At 40.2% G+C, this 16,035-nt stretch overlaps 1 protein-coding gene across 3 annotated transcripts in view; it reads left to right on the top strand.

The window, feature by feature from the left end:
* Positions 1-15,955, top strand: part of mvb12bb (multivesicular body subunit 12Bb) — a 36,645-nt gene extending 20,690 nt beyond the window's left edge. For all 3 annotated transcript variants that reach the window (XM_017417135.3, XM_017417134.3, XM_025006118.2), the window contains exons 8-10: positions 8,456-8,511; positions 8,896-8,955; positions 12,829-15,955. In XM_017417135.3, the coding sequence (XP_017272624.1) occupies positions 8,456-8,511; positions 8,896-8,955; positions 12,829-12,870 (158 nt within the window). In that variant the 3' untranslated portion in view covers positions 12,871-15,955. The remainder of the gene's footprint in view (positions 1-8,455; positions 8,512-8,895; positions 8,956-12,828) is intronic.
* The last annotated feature ends 80 nt before the right edge of the window (positions 15,956-16,035 follow it).

Below are 16,035 nucleotides of genomic sequence, written 5' to 3'. Positions count from 1 at the left end.
GTGGTGGGGGGGTGGGGGTGGGGGGGGGAGTGTTGTAGAGGGAGAACAGTATTTACAGCTAATGCCTCCACGCACGCGTTCTGAAAGAACTCCTAGCAACAAATGATATAAAGGAGTGCTGAATTCAATTAAAATAAATCTGCGGCTAATAAATTACAGTGTTTACAATTTGCTCTAATTCTGTTTGGGCTAGTTATGCTTTATCCGTTAGGACTCGGCAAAATAGCTTCAGTGTTTTAGGAATAAATAAAACTGAACGTGTAAGTAAAACATCAGCTACAAAAACCTACACCGACATGGTAAGTAAACAAAAAGTCGTTCTAGCAATAATAACAATGTTTGTCCACAACAACGAGTGTCCCAGAAAAGAAATACAAGCACTGTATTTTGTTTTTTTGGGGGGTTTTTTCATCATTACTTTTCAACCAACCTGTGTTTTTGTTTTGTAACGCCTGATCTAACCAATATAAATGTCAGAGAAGTTTGAAAGTGATAGAAGATTTAATAATTAGTTGATCTCACGTCTTTAAAGTAAATGACTCCGACCTCCTCACAAGAGATTTTTAGAAAGTTAAATTGGCAAACTTTTTTTTTTAAACATATACACTCATTGCTAAATACATGCACAGTCTTTTTTTTTCCTCTCTGAACAAAAAGACGTATAAAGAATGTAGAGTTTTAAAATTGCAGTAATTTTGGCAAACTTCAAAGTGCTGAATTGTTTTGACTTCCGTTGTGTCAATTTGTGACACAAGAAAGACTCGGGAGTGTTTTAATTTTTTTCTACTTTTCAGTTTTCTTTCAGTCGTATTCCGATCTCATTTCAAGCTTAGTGTGTATGCTATGTAGGTGTAATAAAATAGGTATTTTAACTCTGTTTTGTGATTGCGGAAGTTATTGTTGAGGATAATTAGTTAATTCTGAGATGCAAAAGAAATTTATTTAACACCGACCAAAGTCAGCCTAATTGAAAAACAGCTTAAAATAGATCCTAATTCAATTCGTATGTCAGAAATCCTCTTAAACTATCCAGGTTTGATGGCAAAACATGATCAATTTCAGCATGATGGTGCCATTAAGTTTTTGAGGATCAATCCTGTATAAATTCTAATGGGATTTTTGACTGGAGCTTGAAGCCCTCAGGCATTTTTGAACCTTTTATTACAGTAAAAAAAAGAGACTTTAAATGGCTTTACATTTGGCCAGACTGGACTATGGAGTCTCATCCCTCATTGCTTTCTATTCTTTCCTGAGATGGAAGCAAGTGCTCCATTAGTTTCGGTGTCCAGACGTGGACGGCCTCAATGGATGGGCCTGTCACGGTTCCCTCATTTGCCCCATGTACAGCAGGGTTTGTTATCACACATCTAATTAGAACTTGATAAAAATATTTCACAAAAATCCAGTCATTAAACATAGTTTAAGGAGATTTATGGTCAAATATGCCTTAAAGATCTTTTAATGGCTCTGCTGACTTGTTAAGTTTGTAATTAATGATCTTCTAATGCAAAGTGTGGTGTGATTCAGAAAGCACAATGAGATTCTGGGAATGAAGTCGCTTTGGAAAAGGGCATCTGGGGCTCCCAGAAGCTATATTAAATAGTTCTGCGTAGACTGGTTTGTTTAGAACCATAAAGTCTGCTGTGAAAAGTTCAAGCACACCAGTGTTTTTGTAAAGACCATTTTTATGCTGTGGTGCAGGGAAATGTGCATAATTATAAAATAGTTGCAGGAGTTTTTTTTTTTTTTTTTTTTTAGGCGCAAAGCAGAGCAGTTTTATGTATGTAATGGAAAATGTCTCTTTTCAAAAATCAACATTTTCAGACAGCACAATTAATAATTAAATATATATATATATATATCTGTACTGTAAATGCGTTATTCTAATAACAGTCCCTGTTTCATCAGGAGAGTAATGGTATCCTTATTAGCATAATTAATGACAAATGGCAATGCAGCATTGGTGAATTGGTTCTGGGAGATGATAAATTGGTGGATGCCCAGGTTAGTGGCTGCCAAGGAGGCCTCTTTGGCTGTCATCCCTCCTGCTTCCGCCCTGGCTCGCTTCATTATTCACCATGTGAGATGCCACTTTACATTGCCCGGTGCTGTGAGCACAGAGAACTTAATAACGCCACCCACAACCACATAAGGCCCGCTGCTTTATCCACAGTCCAGAGGGCAAGTCGCTCAGCAAGGGCTTGGAGTTGTGAGGGGCAAGGCTACATGGGAAGCATCTCCTGCAGCTTCACTGATCAAAACAGATCACTCGTCAGTCTCTACTTCAGGGAAGTTGGGGCCATATGAGCCAGTCTCCAGTGCTGCTGAGTGTTTCTTGTTAGGATTTCTGGGGCTCGCCACATCCCTCCCATCATTACGGGTTAGTTTGCCCACAGAACCGCTAATTAAGAGGGGATTTGTGTAATTGTGCCTTCTGCTGTGTCCCATCCGGCACATGCAATTTACTGCCAGCCCTCTGCCAGCTTTTACACTTGTCCAGAGAGGCATACCCCATTTATACACACATTCTGCTGCACATTTACCAGCAGACACAGCTGGGGATGAATGCCAGTGGCAAGGCAGTGTCTAAAAATACTCCGTGCTGCTGATGAAAGTCTGATTGTCAATTTTATTTCAAGAGAGCTCTTAACAGCCAACCATTAGAAACTGTTATCCCACTACTTCTCAAGTGCCTATTGTTTCAAAAGTTAGTTAAAATAGATTCTGTTGCTGTAAGAAGTGACCTCACATTGAACATTTCATTCCACACATAGATTAAACTTCAACTAGGCTTCTAAGTAAAGTTGCCACAGGTGTACACGTCTTCAGACACGAGGCAACTTTAGTTATGCAGCTGTGTTTGCAGCCAGCTTACAGTAAATGTTGCTGGCTCTGCCCACTCTCATAAAAACTGATGGACCAGTGCCCGATTGGGACTGTGTTCTGGCTCAAACCCACAACCAGATTTCAAGGACTGCTTGTCACAGATAAAAAAGTAATGAGGCCATTCTATTTCAGTTTATCATTTTTGCATTTCTGTAATCACAGCTAAATTATTATATTATTATTTTAACACAAATTAATTTGTTAAAAGTCAACAGGAGGATTTCTGGATCTGTTCACAGTATGTCCATGTTAAATATTGATGCTATAATTATTTACCATTAGTGCATTTACAATACATTTTACAAATATAATGCAAAGTGAATCAAGAGTAAGCTTATGTAAAGTAATTTAGCTTCTTTCCACAGTTTCCTTTTTGTTCCCGTTTCATCTTTTTTCACCATAAATCAGAGATGTTTAGCAGTCTCAGCCTGTAGTGCAGAACTATAAACAGGCTTTCACTGGATCTTTTGCATAGCACTCTGAGCATTCACGGCACTTTTAAACTTGTTTACATTTTTGAACATTTAGATGAAATAAAATTAATATTTTAGCATAAACTAACCAACTTGCTGTCAGGAGAATTGCACCAGAACGTTGCACAAACTTCAGTGAGACTAAGGAAATAAGCAGCACACAGCCAGCAGAGACAAATAAAAATAGCTTATCAGAAACCCTCAACATCATTTCAGCATATAGTCTGTTTTAGTATCAGTGTTATATGCTTTTCAGAATGTTAATTGACTTCCAAGTAAACATTTAATAATTCAAAAGTTACACTTCCGCTTTTGCAAGAGAGACTTTTAATGTATTGAAAAGGATTTTTTTTTTTTTTGTACTCGTCTGTCTGGAGAGTTTAAAAAAGTAGGGAAAAGATAAAAGGAAAAGAATGGGTTTCACAGAGCCATAGTCATTAAAAGAATCTGAAAATAGCAACTCACTATCATCTGTTCTCATAGCACGGGTCAGGAGCTCTGACACCTCCAAAATTCCTCCTGTCAGGGTAGGGGGCCATTTGTATTCTCTCTCATTAGGCAATTTGACTAATGACCTGCCGCGGCTGCAGAGCTACTGAGGGACCCAGAGCCTCGCGCCCTCTCTCTTGCAGCAGCCTGAACACACACCCTCCATTGGAATGGCACAGATGGCATGCCCGGGCGACAAAATAAACTACAATATGTCTCCGAGATGCTGTCAGGCCTGGGCACTATTTCTCATGTCAGAGTGGGACTAAGGGCTGTGAGTGGGCATAGGGGTCCTCCTCCAGCTCTCTGTTCATCTTCTCACCATTATCTGCACTAGTGACAGAGAGAGAGAGGGGTCTGCAACTAGAATAGCATTTCTGTGGTCTGCATAAGGAATCCGGCTCAAATTGAGAGTCACATCGACATGGAAGGTATTGCCACTTCTAGCCTTGGGATGTGTCAAACGCAGCAGCTTCCAGATAAAGGTTCAGCCTATTTTAGGTTGTTTTTTTGTGTTATTTTATGCCACATAATAAAGGTGTTCATTTACACTTGCGCATTATTGCCCTCAGTTTGACTTCCTCACTTAATTCAGGAGCGAAACAGATTCACCCAAGTAATCATACCAGACAGAGATCAATGCAATTCTGCAGGATTAGTGAAGTGTAAAATAAAAGTTCATCAACATTCCTAAAGTGCTACTCTTGAGTTGTGGTTCAGGTAATATGGGGTATGCTCGATCACCCACGCATATTTTTCCATCAGTCAGCGTTGGAGCACAACTCGGTGTGCTTTATGTGTTTGTGTGTGAGCGAGTGTGAGTATGGCGGCGCTTGTGTTGTCTGTAGTTGTGTCTGTTGGAGCTGTGGAAATGCAATGTGTAGTGTTGCTGAAGTCCTGGGTGACAGTGCATCCAACAATGGAAGAGTGAGGGATTAGTGCTCAGCCCAGCGTACGAGAGAGCCCTTCCCGCCCTGAAACAGCCATTCATCTGTGCCCAGGGGCTGGAGATGACAATGCAGCCATTGCTCATTGCATCTGACGGAGCCATTAATAAGGCAATGATCCACACGGGGCCCGTGCTGACTTCGTTCTTTACACTACAATCACTCAAGCCACAGGGTCCTCCTTACTTAACACCACCTCTGCGCTCACAGCCATCATCATCACCATCATCATCATAGTGACTGTACCAAAAGTCCTGCCAGATGTTTTTGTATCGACTGCACTCACATCCTCCAAATAACTGCACAACTCCCCACGCTGGAATACACACGAGTTAATGGAGTGTAGCCTGGCCATTTGAGCAGCTTAGACATGTTTCATACTGGGATTCCTGCTCAGAAGATTGGATTTACATTATTTTTGCCCTTTGCACCTTCAGATTACTTTATAGTACAGCACCCATTCCTTACCACCAAGTCATCTCCTGTGCCTCTCCATTTGTCTGGATGTAAGATAGGCTCTCTAGTATAGATGGTTGAGGAATACAAAGTGAGATCTGGTTTTAAATGTAATCCTTGAGCAATAAAGAAACTCTCTGGCCTTCAGCTCTCTGCATTCATCTGTCCATGCCGTGCAGATCCATCAGCAGCCACAATCTCTGCTTCCCATTCCTGGTTATTGATTTAAATGTGTTCTCCCTGCCTACCTCTGCCCAGTGTTGGTGCTGCCAGCAACAAAGTAGTGCATGTTTGTGCACATGTAGCTATGAGCTTAAACAAGCCATTACACCAGCTGCCTTGGCTGGCTTCTCACTACAAATAAAATCACACCTTAAAGGTTGCACTGGTAAAATGGACCTGACTTTTAAAAAGCTTTTGAGGGGGACTTAAGTAATTTCATTATCGGTTAGCTGATTGGTGCCCCACCTTGATGCAGACTGAATTATCTAAAGCCAGCAAATCACCGGGCTACGACCGTTGGGAGACAAGCTGGCGATTCTAAATTGCAAAGAAATTGCAGAAAAATTGGTGACTTTTCTGTTGCAGTTACTGAATTCTTAATATTTGCAGCCATGTGATCAGGGAGCTGTGTGACAGTGTTTTGACTTAATTTTGACAATCGCAGCCTATTTTTGAGTGCACAACTTGCACAACTGTATTCTGTCCCATGCACATTAATTTGTTGCCCATCCCCGCCCACATGATACCGGCCTCAACCCCATTTGTTTTCCATCATAAGGAGAACTCCAATGCAGGTGTCAAAATACAGCATCAGTTCTCTAGAAATATAGGAACTAAACTGAGATGTGTTCGAGACACTGAACACTGAGACACAGAAAAAATTTGTGACCTACATTTTTTGAACTTGTTCAAAATTCAAGCAACAAGACTGTTCGCCTCTGCGAGTCACGGGCAGAAACTGAGAATCCCTGCAAACATTTTGAGACATTTTAAAGAATGTCACTCCATAGAACAAATGAGCACATTTTGGTACTTAGCCTTTTTAACTTTATTGGGTAAAACCAACCCCTCACTTTTGGCTGCCAGTAAAATCAATTGCTGAAATAACAATGATCAATGATGAACAACTTCATATAGCAAAACTTTTATATAAATGGCCTGAAGAATCTTCATTCGCTAATTAGAAATAACCAAACCACCCAGTGACATGATGGGTCAGATCCTCACATACCTCCATAAAAATCATTTAATCCCAATGAGCAATACATCTCTTAATCCTTCCCACTTTTTTTTACTAAGCTACTTTATTTAATTACTTTGGTTTTCTGTCGAGCGTTGAACTTACAGTAAATGCATTGTATCATAATTGTAATGAATACGATCCTTCAAAGAGAGTTAAGAGTAGTAGTAGTGACATTTAGATATTTTATCTTATTCAAAATAACTATGCTAAGGTGTAAAATTGAATAACAGATGAACAGATACATAACGACAGCACAAGACGGCTTTCATGATCCATTATTTACTCCTCTCTGCATGTGACCTTCCACCAAAATCTCTTTGTCTTCTTCTCTTTACGGAGAACTAAACAAAAACAGAACCTTGAATTTTTAAAATCATTATTGTTTGCTGTGCCAAATGCAATGCAGCAACTTGTAAGCATGACACAGCTATTATTTCAAATAGCATCTTTTTTTTATCAAAAAGAGATGGTTTCCTCTTCTGAGAAGAAGGAACTGGCCTGAAGCTGCGCTGCTTTACTTTATGATGTCGACATTTGACGATTTGAGCAAAATATTTCATTATTTAAATCATTCTGTAAACAATATATGAGTTTATATATATATATATATATATATATATATATATATATATATATATGGTAAGTGTAGTTTTATCTAGGAAATGTTGAAGATATAAAATTAGTCTGTTGTCTTTGTAATTACAAACATCAACACACAGTATAGTATTCAGCTCAGTGCACTTCTGTGTACAAATTTAAAAAAAATAGTACTAGAAATGAGTCTTTTCCTTCGGCCCCTAATGAGAGCCTGCTGCGTTGATTACAAAGATCATATTGCATGAAACTTCTATCAAAAGCGCCAAACCATGGATCTATGTAATAACCTAGAAAGTAAAGCAACCCGCATAAGTGTCAGGGAAATTTTTATCATTTCAAACTTTTAAATATGAAGGCGAACAAGAAAGGCCTGAAGGATTGCCAGCTCCCAAACGATGACTCATGAAAAGCTCCAGCTTGCTTTTATGAGTTCCTTTTCCTGTGCCAGCGGTCTGATGGACTGTGGGCTAAAGAGAATCAGTTTGAAGCTGGGCCCCTTGATATTTGGAGCTCTTGTCAAAGCCGGCACCGGCAAAGTTTTGTCACTCCAGAATTGGGAGTTTTTACAATGAAGCCTAGCAGCTGCAGTTTTCCCTTCAGCTTGGAAACGAGAGGCTTTGTGCTTCTTGTCACCCTGTGTTAATTTGGGCCCTAATGTATTTTATAAACAAAGGGCTGCTCTCTAGCCTGACAGTCGTGACACCTTGATTCCAGTGCAGGATGCATGCAGGACGGGGTTACACCATTAATAATCAACTGGCAGCCATCACACCGTTTTAACCACGATCATTATGATAAAGGGCATACACTTAATTACAGGCCTGCTTAATTATAGCTCTGTTGAAGCTCGTTTGTTTGGTCAAATGCTAATTATACCACCACGCTCCTGGCAAGTCCTCATTTCAATCCACTTTTTCCTAGCTGAACAGTGTGGCTTATTTTCATGCAAATTTGATATCTCGTGAATGTTTTGTCTCTCGTCTCTCCGCTTTTTTTTTGTGCCTATAGTGCGAGTGTGTCTTTGTTTCAGAGGTGAACATCTCTCAGACAAGACGGAATCGGGAATAATCAAGAGTAATTAAACTGGAAAAGGGCTGGGGAAAGGGCTGGGTTGGAGGAGAGAGTGGAGGTGCTCGAATACAGTGGAGAATAAAAAAGCCTTTCATCTTCTCCCAGTAGACAGAAGGAGGGGAGGCGTTGGGGTGCCACGGGATGTTGATAGCGTTGCTGTTTTTATAATCCCACGTTTAGCCTTGTGAAAATAACCGGGACCAAGAATAGAGATTAAAATGTTTTTTTTGTGTAAATTTCTAACTTTTTTTGTTTTTGTGTCTGATTTCTCCTCTCTTATTTATTTCCAGCTCTGGATGATGTGCCGTTCGTTGTCTCCGAGAAGTTTAATGAAAAGCGCCAAGAGGTAAAAGTTTTTTTTTGAGGGGCAGGACAGAGATGATAATGATAGCTCTTTCTTCAGGTGAAGACCACTTCTTTCCCCTTCCTCTCTTTCCTTCCTCTCGTTTTCTTCCCCTGCTTTTCTTCCAGACTGAGTGATGAATGCGTGCAGTCAGGCAGAGCTGGCTCAATGCAGTCCATTTGGCTGGCTGGCAGTGGTTGTCACTATAGCCCCGTTTGTATTGACACAGAGAGGGAAAGGATTAAAGATTTTAAGCATGCTTACTTAGCCATGAGCCTAACCGCCATGTTTCATGTGTTTTCTTTTTTTTTTTGTTGTTTTTTTTCCCCCCCTTCTTCTTCTTCTTCTTCTTCCTCTCCCTCCTCCTCTCTCTGCTTTTGATTTCAGATGCAGCAAGTCAATTTAATGGGCATTACGATCAAATCCCTGGCAGAGATCGAGGAGGAAGTGAGTAGAGGCTGCAACGCTCGACTGCCGCCAACGCCGCTGGCCCAGAATGCAAAGCAAACGGTCTTGGGGTTGTAATTAAGTGTCTGAGACAGCAAGGCCCTGTTGGCTCCACTAAGCCCCAATTGAATAAAAGCATGGCCATGCTAGGTAGCCATTCTCTCTTAAAAGCTTCGCCTCCCTTTCCTAAATTATTGACTTTTATTCCTCAACTCTTCCCTCCAACAGCTCAATCTAGACTCTCGCCCGGTGCTCTACATCTTAAGGAGCCTTTCTGGTCAGTTTCTACATGTTAAACTTCTTTGAATCTTCCAATCAGCCTCGAAGTTAAAAGTAAGCGATATTGGACTGTAGAGCAAATGAAAAACACTACAAAGTTTTCCACATTTCTGATGAAATACTGTAGCCTACAGGCATCTGTAGGAAGAAAATCGTCTGTGCGCGCGGCTTCTAGTGTTTGCGCGAGCAAGAGACAGAAAGAGACTTAGTGTGTCTTTGTCTGAGTGTGTGTGTGTGTGTGTGTGTGTGTGTGTGTGCTTTAAAGAGAGTGACAACCCCCCTTCTCTCTCATTAGCACGGTATCTTGGTATCAGAACTGCCAGGAAGTGACAGACCACTGTAAAAGAACAGGTGCTGTTGGGTTTGAGATGTTACAGAGCAAACACTCCCTCATCAAACCGGGTGTCTGTTCTGCACTCTGCCTCTGTCTTCTGTCACATACTATCCAAATCACAGAGAGTCGCCATCTTGTCATATGGTCATCTGAATGAAGCTCATTGTCGGCGCAGGTATTAATGGCACATACGTGTGCATGTGTGTGTGTCCAGAGTGGAGACAGGCTGACTGCTCATCCTGTATGTTCTTGTCTTTTATTCCTTCCTACTCCCCTCTCCACTCTCGCTTCCTCTCCTCCTCCTCCTCCTCCCTTTTCTTCTCAGAGAGTGTGATTAGCAGGAGGACACATGGTGAGCTGAGCCGGGGAAGAGAAGGGAAGGGCATGAGAAATCATTAATTACAGCCGCGCTGGAGCTGATGAAGTAAATGTGAGATAGTGTAACACACAGGATTTAGTGAAGTGGACGACAGCACAAGATTAATGGCGGGGCCAGGCTGATGAGGATAAGTCACAGCTTAGCTTGATAATTAGTTTCCAAGTGGAAACATCCCTCACCATTGTGTTATTTTTACTTCTCTCCTCTTATTATCACACCACGATGAGATGTGCACAACAATGGGCAGTGATTTTATGGAAAACAAGCTGGAAATAGACTTCACCTTTTTTTTTATTATTTTTTATTTTTCTCTTTTCTGCTTTCAAGTTAATAACTCCTGTGCTCATGGTTTCTTCTGTTCACGCGGAGCAACAAAGGCATGCTATTTAAACTCAGAAAAAAAGGTTTTGCCTTGTTATTTCCTACTGTTGTCCAGAAGAGGTCACTGTCCGAGCTTGACATCTGAGATTTCTTTTTTTTTTCTTCTTCTGCTCCTTAAAACTCAGAAACGCTCTCTGCGCTGATCCTAATTGGCTTGTTTTTCATTACAAAAAAGAAAGAAAAAAAAAACAGATTAATGAAAGAGATGTACTTTCAGGGTTTCTCCATGTGCACATGTAGTTGAGGAAAACTGTTGTAATCACAGTCACAGTTGTAGATAAGACCATTTCCTAACAGGCATCACTTAAGCCATGTCTGAGATGATGTTGGTTCCAGCAATTAGGCATTCTTTTCATTTCCCAAATGACTCGCAAAACTTGCGGATATTATAATTGCTTTTAGCCACGCATATCTAATTTGTGTCTTTTTAAGTGTTAATTAGTAAGCGATTTAAAGTGACATCTTTATGTAGTTTGCTCTGCTGAAAAATGTTGTTGGCGTCTGGCTAATGATTTTTAGAGAGAGTGGAAAGAAAGCGTGCGCGTGTGTGTGCGCGTGCACACATGACAAGGTTTTCATTAGCACCTATGTATGATTGGTTTTTAGTGCTTGTGGGGAGTTCTCTGCCTGTTCCTGTGTGTGTGTGTATGTGTGTGTGTGTGTGTGTGTGTGTGTTTCTGTTCGAATGAATGGAGGGACAGTAGTGTACAGGGGTGTGTAAGAGGGAGAGCTCCAAATAGAGGTGGAATTAATGAAGACAACATGTCACATATTTTTGGCAGTGGAGCAGGGACAGGAAATGAAGCTCGGCTCATCTGGGTGACTGCCGCCCATGTTCTGGTGTGTCACTGTCCTGTCAGCCTGTGTGTAAAACTGGCAGACATTGATACATGCTCTCCCTGATAACACCCCATTCCCCCATCCATCATCCACACACACACACACCCCAACACACCCACACATACACACTAGTATATTTATTTACTGTGCCAGATGTTGAGACTGATTTTTGTGTGGTGGAGGGGGCTGAATTCTTTCACAAATAATAGGCTTGTGATATGTGACAGTTCGGGTAACTCGCAGCTTCACCACAAGTAGATGAAGGGCTTCTTTTTTTTCTTCTTTCCACCAAGAGCACCCGATTTCAAATTTTCAGCTATTGTGGCTCAGAGGCTTCTGTTGGAGAGTTGAAAACTTCTTTCGGTGATCATAGAGCATCACCTAGTGCTTTGGGACAGTAATACAACTGTTGGCTGCTGGCTGCTATTACACAACATGCACGCACACAGGATGAAAACAAAAGGTTTAGAAACAAGAACCCCATTCCACCATCACCTGCATCAACACACATCCAGCCAGTTCTGTTCACACAGATATGTTTAAAAAAAAACAACACATTCACACCTTTCAGCCACTTCACCACAAAGTCTGAGTCACTTCAACACAAAACTGCTTCCAAGTCTGAGCGTCACACCAACTAACAAACACTAAAATGTTTCATCATTGCTATTTTCTATTAAAACCTTCTTTTCACGATTTCTTAATATATTAGTACAGTCCCATAGATTAGATTAAGTTTGAATTAATTTAGTTTTAAATAAAGTTTCAAAGCCATGTTAGTTTAACTTTTACGCTTTTAAAATGGATAAAGGGTCGTAGTTCAAGATCTACTGTAAATTGGTTAGCGGTGCGCATGTTGTCTGCACCAAAGTCTTTAAGACAATATTTTATGGCCGGTAGCTTAAAGTCAGAAGACACTTTGACAGTGAAAAGTGATTGATTATTACACCACTGACGGAAGCGCTGACTTTTTTTTATTAGTTTGTTTTAAAAAGACATCTTAAAGTGTTGCATCTTCAAACAGCAACAAATGTGCCCAGTTTTATAATATTCATTGCAAAATGTAAATTCAACATGACAGCTTCTATAGTGATCAGGAAATTAAGAACAACAACAACCAAGGAATACACAATTATATGTAATACAATTTTAAAGAACAACTTTTACAGAAATATTAATCACTTATATAAGTTACTCCAACATATTTTGCTTGAAGGTATTTATTAGACCTTTTATTTTTACTTAGTTTAATGTCTACCTCTAATATGTACCCAGTGATGTGAAGATACTTTCTTTAACTAACTAAAAGCAAATGAACCAGATTTGTTTTATGCCAACTGCTTTTATAAATTGTTATGTCTATTCTCCGCCACAAGAGGGCAGCAGTTCTATACATTTTCAGAGCCTTCCTTCTCTAATCACCTTTTCTGCTCAGTTTCCTGCTTTGGTGATTTTTCAGTCATTACATCTTAAATAATAGTTTCACTGCTTCAGTTCTGAATCACAATTTTCAAATTATGTTTCTTAAGATTCTACATTTCAAATTATTGGATTTTTTTTTTCCACTTGTTTTTGTGTCATAAGGACTTGATGGTTTTGTTTTTGCTACTATAATCTCATTAATCAATGTGTTTACATCCTCCCCTTTCTCTCCCTCCAGTTTTACTACAACTTCGGCACAGAGCGAAGCATCGTTCAGTAACCCTCTCCGCTCAGCTCCCTTCTGCAGTCGCTGGAACAGACGGACAAAAAGGAACATTTGTGATTTGAAAATCAAATTAAGGGAAAAGTTTGGAAGATATTGCAACATTTATCTAATTTTATACATAAATGTTAGACAAGAATTGATTCTATTTAAATAATTTATGGACATGTCTGCAACAATGTACTTTGCATTACGTTTTTATGAATGTTTGAACTCATAGAAAGTCTAATGTTGTGTTCCACCTTAGTAGTGGCTATGCTGAAGATGAATCCAAATAATTCACATTTTTAACTAGATGTAATTATTAAACGTGTGCGAGCTGTGACTCACGTTTTGGCCCAACAGAGTAACACGTCTGCTGACGGTGAGGGAGGCACACAAACACGTCCGTCAGATGTTCATTTTCCAGAAGACGCGTCCTTCCTTCAGAAAGTTCATCATGAGCAACATGCAGCAAGGAAGAGCGGAGCTTCGAGACGAGGGAGTTTTTACCCCCGGCACCCACCCACGTCAACAGTAACCGCTCGACTGAGTCAGCTTTTTAAGAACGGGACTCCATGAAGAGGAAAATTTATCCAATTAGAAACATATATAGCATATATATATATATATATATATATTGGAGGAAAATTATTTAGAAAATGATGATGAGTTCTTTCACATGGAGTTTGCTGGAGTGAGGCAAAGTTGGAGTAATTTCTGCGGGTCAAAAAACTATCCTCAATATTTTCTAAAGTAAACACCTCACCGCACAGTTGTTAGGCAGAGTTTACACTCCAGTACCAAAAAAAATCACAAATGCCTCATTGCTGATGCTCCTGTGAGAATCCATCAGCACATTTTCTTCAGCCATCAGACACACACGAACTGTTATTAATTAAACTCTCGTCCTGCTAAATTTGTAAACTTAAAGATTCTGCCGACAGTGCTGGATTTATGTGTTTATTTATTTTTTAAAAATTCTGACTAAAACTTCTGGCTGCTTTGGATATTCACAGGTGTTTAACGAAGCGCCTGGCAGATGACAACCCTCCGCGAGCGTGCGTTCTGCTCTGCAGCAAGAAATCAGAGCGGCTAAGGGTTTCTCTGCAGAGGGAGCAGCTTTCACGCTCCTTCATGAAGGTGACACTCATGTCAGTGATGCCCTGGAGCACGCGTCAGGCTTCAGCAGCCCTCCTCCCTGCTGTTTATATGCTGCACATATACAGTGTGCCATATGGATACTGTATTCCCACGTAACCTGCACAGGCACAATGTCAGCCTGTGAAAACCCTTCTTTTATTGTTGAAATTCCTTTTAGTACTGTTTATTATAGGAATTTGGAGTATCTTTTTTGTGTTAATTGAGATGAAATTACTTCTATCAGCTGATTACCCAACCTGGACTAAGTTTTTCTAGGTAACAGTTTAATTCTGCCTTTTGAACATAAAGGATGAATTAATTATAGAAGTACTACACATATTTTATCCAGAGCCAGCTGTATCTTAATCTTCTTTTATTCCGTTAAGATTACAGTGACCATCTGTGGTTCTACCATAAAACAGATCTGACTTAAAAAATATTTGCTACAAAACTGAAGTAAAACAAAAATAAAAACGATTAGGACTTACCACGCTGCTTGCTTTAGGCTCTCAGTAGTTTAAAAAAAAGAAGTAAACTAGACAAATAGGAATAGCTATCTTCTTTAAATAAATCTCCACTTAAACATCCTGCAGAGAGCTCTGTGAGTGTTTCTGGGATCAGACATCGGCTAAAGTCTGCCGTTGGCGCTGCAGGTCAGATGTCAGCGTTGGGGTTAAACTAATCACCAGATATGTTGCAAGAGGAACTGTAGAGGCAAACCCTTCAGATGGGTAGTTTACAAAAACAAGTTAAAACAAATTTTAATATATAAATAACAATTAATAGAAAGTATGTACTATTAGGCAGATGTATATTTAAGCAACAAGAACGTATCAGAACTAATCAGAGTGGATAAAAAAGCATCCCAGACAGGCTGAATCTTTTTATATTAGTTGGGGTATGAAAGTGTGCGTCAGCAGATAAAATACTAGAAGAATAACAGTTGTAGTCGAGGATTCAATATTCTACATCATAAAAGACACAAAAAAATCGTGGGAACTCTCTGGGGACGAGGCTGAAAACTGAACTTAAATGGCAGCGATCCTTGGTCCCCTTCAGTTTACCCCATTCTGTTTGTGGAAATCACTAAAAGTCACCGTCGGTCTTCACAAAGTTTAAACTCCACCCTGCAAATAAACAAACATAAACAAGATCCCAAATTCTGCTGCTCTTCTCTGAGCTGAGCTCATTAAAGCTCATTAAAGGTGAAGCTCGAAACTGTTCAGTGTTCTCAGCAATAAAGTTTAAAAGACTTTTTTTCTGGGGGTGAATATGGGATGGATTCTCTGACTTCATACCATTCTAACATTCATGATGTTATAAGAGAACATCAGGGCTCATCTTGAACTTCCTTGATGGCACTCTTACAGATATTTATGCAACATATACACTGCTGTCATGGCGAGATGTCTTGTTTCAGTCGTAGGCCTGCTTATTTCTGCCAAGTCGTACTCTGAACACGTTTCAGTAGCAGTAAAATTGTCAAACGTGCTGAACTGGTCTGCCTGCACTTCAGATGTGTCACCAGCTGAATTAGTTTGTTGTGTAAAATGAAACCCCAGTAAATAAGGCAATAAACTGCTAAACAGCTAACATGGAAGAATGGGCAAAAACAATCAGACTTCCTTTTTTTTCCCCGCTTGTTTTATTTCAGTTTTTAATTGTTTAATGGAGCTTAAAGAGTCTACAAAATCAATGTAAATAGTTTAGCACCAGATGTTTTTTTAAGACATTTAAAATTTGTTACCTCTAACATACCAAAGCAACCTCCAGCCCCCCGGGTCACTCCTGCCCCGTTTGGCCACGGAGAGTTCGGGTGAGCTGAAGTTGAACCGATCAGCAGAGCAGCACATCAAAGCCCCACCCTCTGCGAGTGCGCCAGATGTCTCGTGGTCATTTTTAAGCTCACACCCGGCTCCGTGACACGCAGCCGTGTGCGAGCATGTAGACAGAGGTAGATGGGCCGCTTGGAAATTGGAAAAGGAAGCCTGTATTTATGAGGTGGTTTGAGTTGCTGTGTTAAGACGGGCTCAGCCTGCC

This window comes from Kryptolebias marmoratus, linkage group LG1 (genome assembly GCF_001649575.2).
Source record: "Kryptolebias marmoratus isolate JLee-2015 linkage group LG1, ASM164957v2, whole genome shotgun sequence".
NCBI classification, from domain to species: domain Eukaryota; kingdom Metazoa; phylum Chordata; class Actinopteri; order Cyprinodontiformes; family Rivulidae; genus Kryptolebias; species Kryptolebias marmoratus.
Note: the sequence above shows the minus strand (reverse complement) of the source record. Positions and strands in the feature narration are given on the sequence as shown.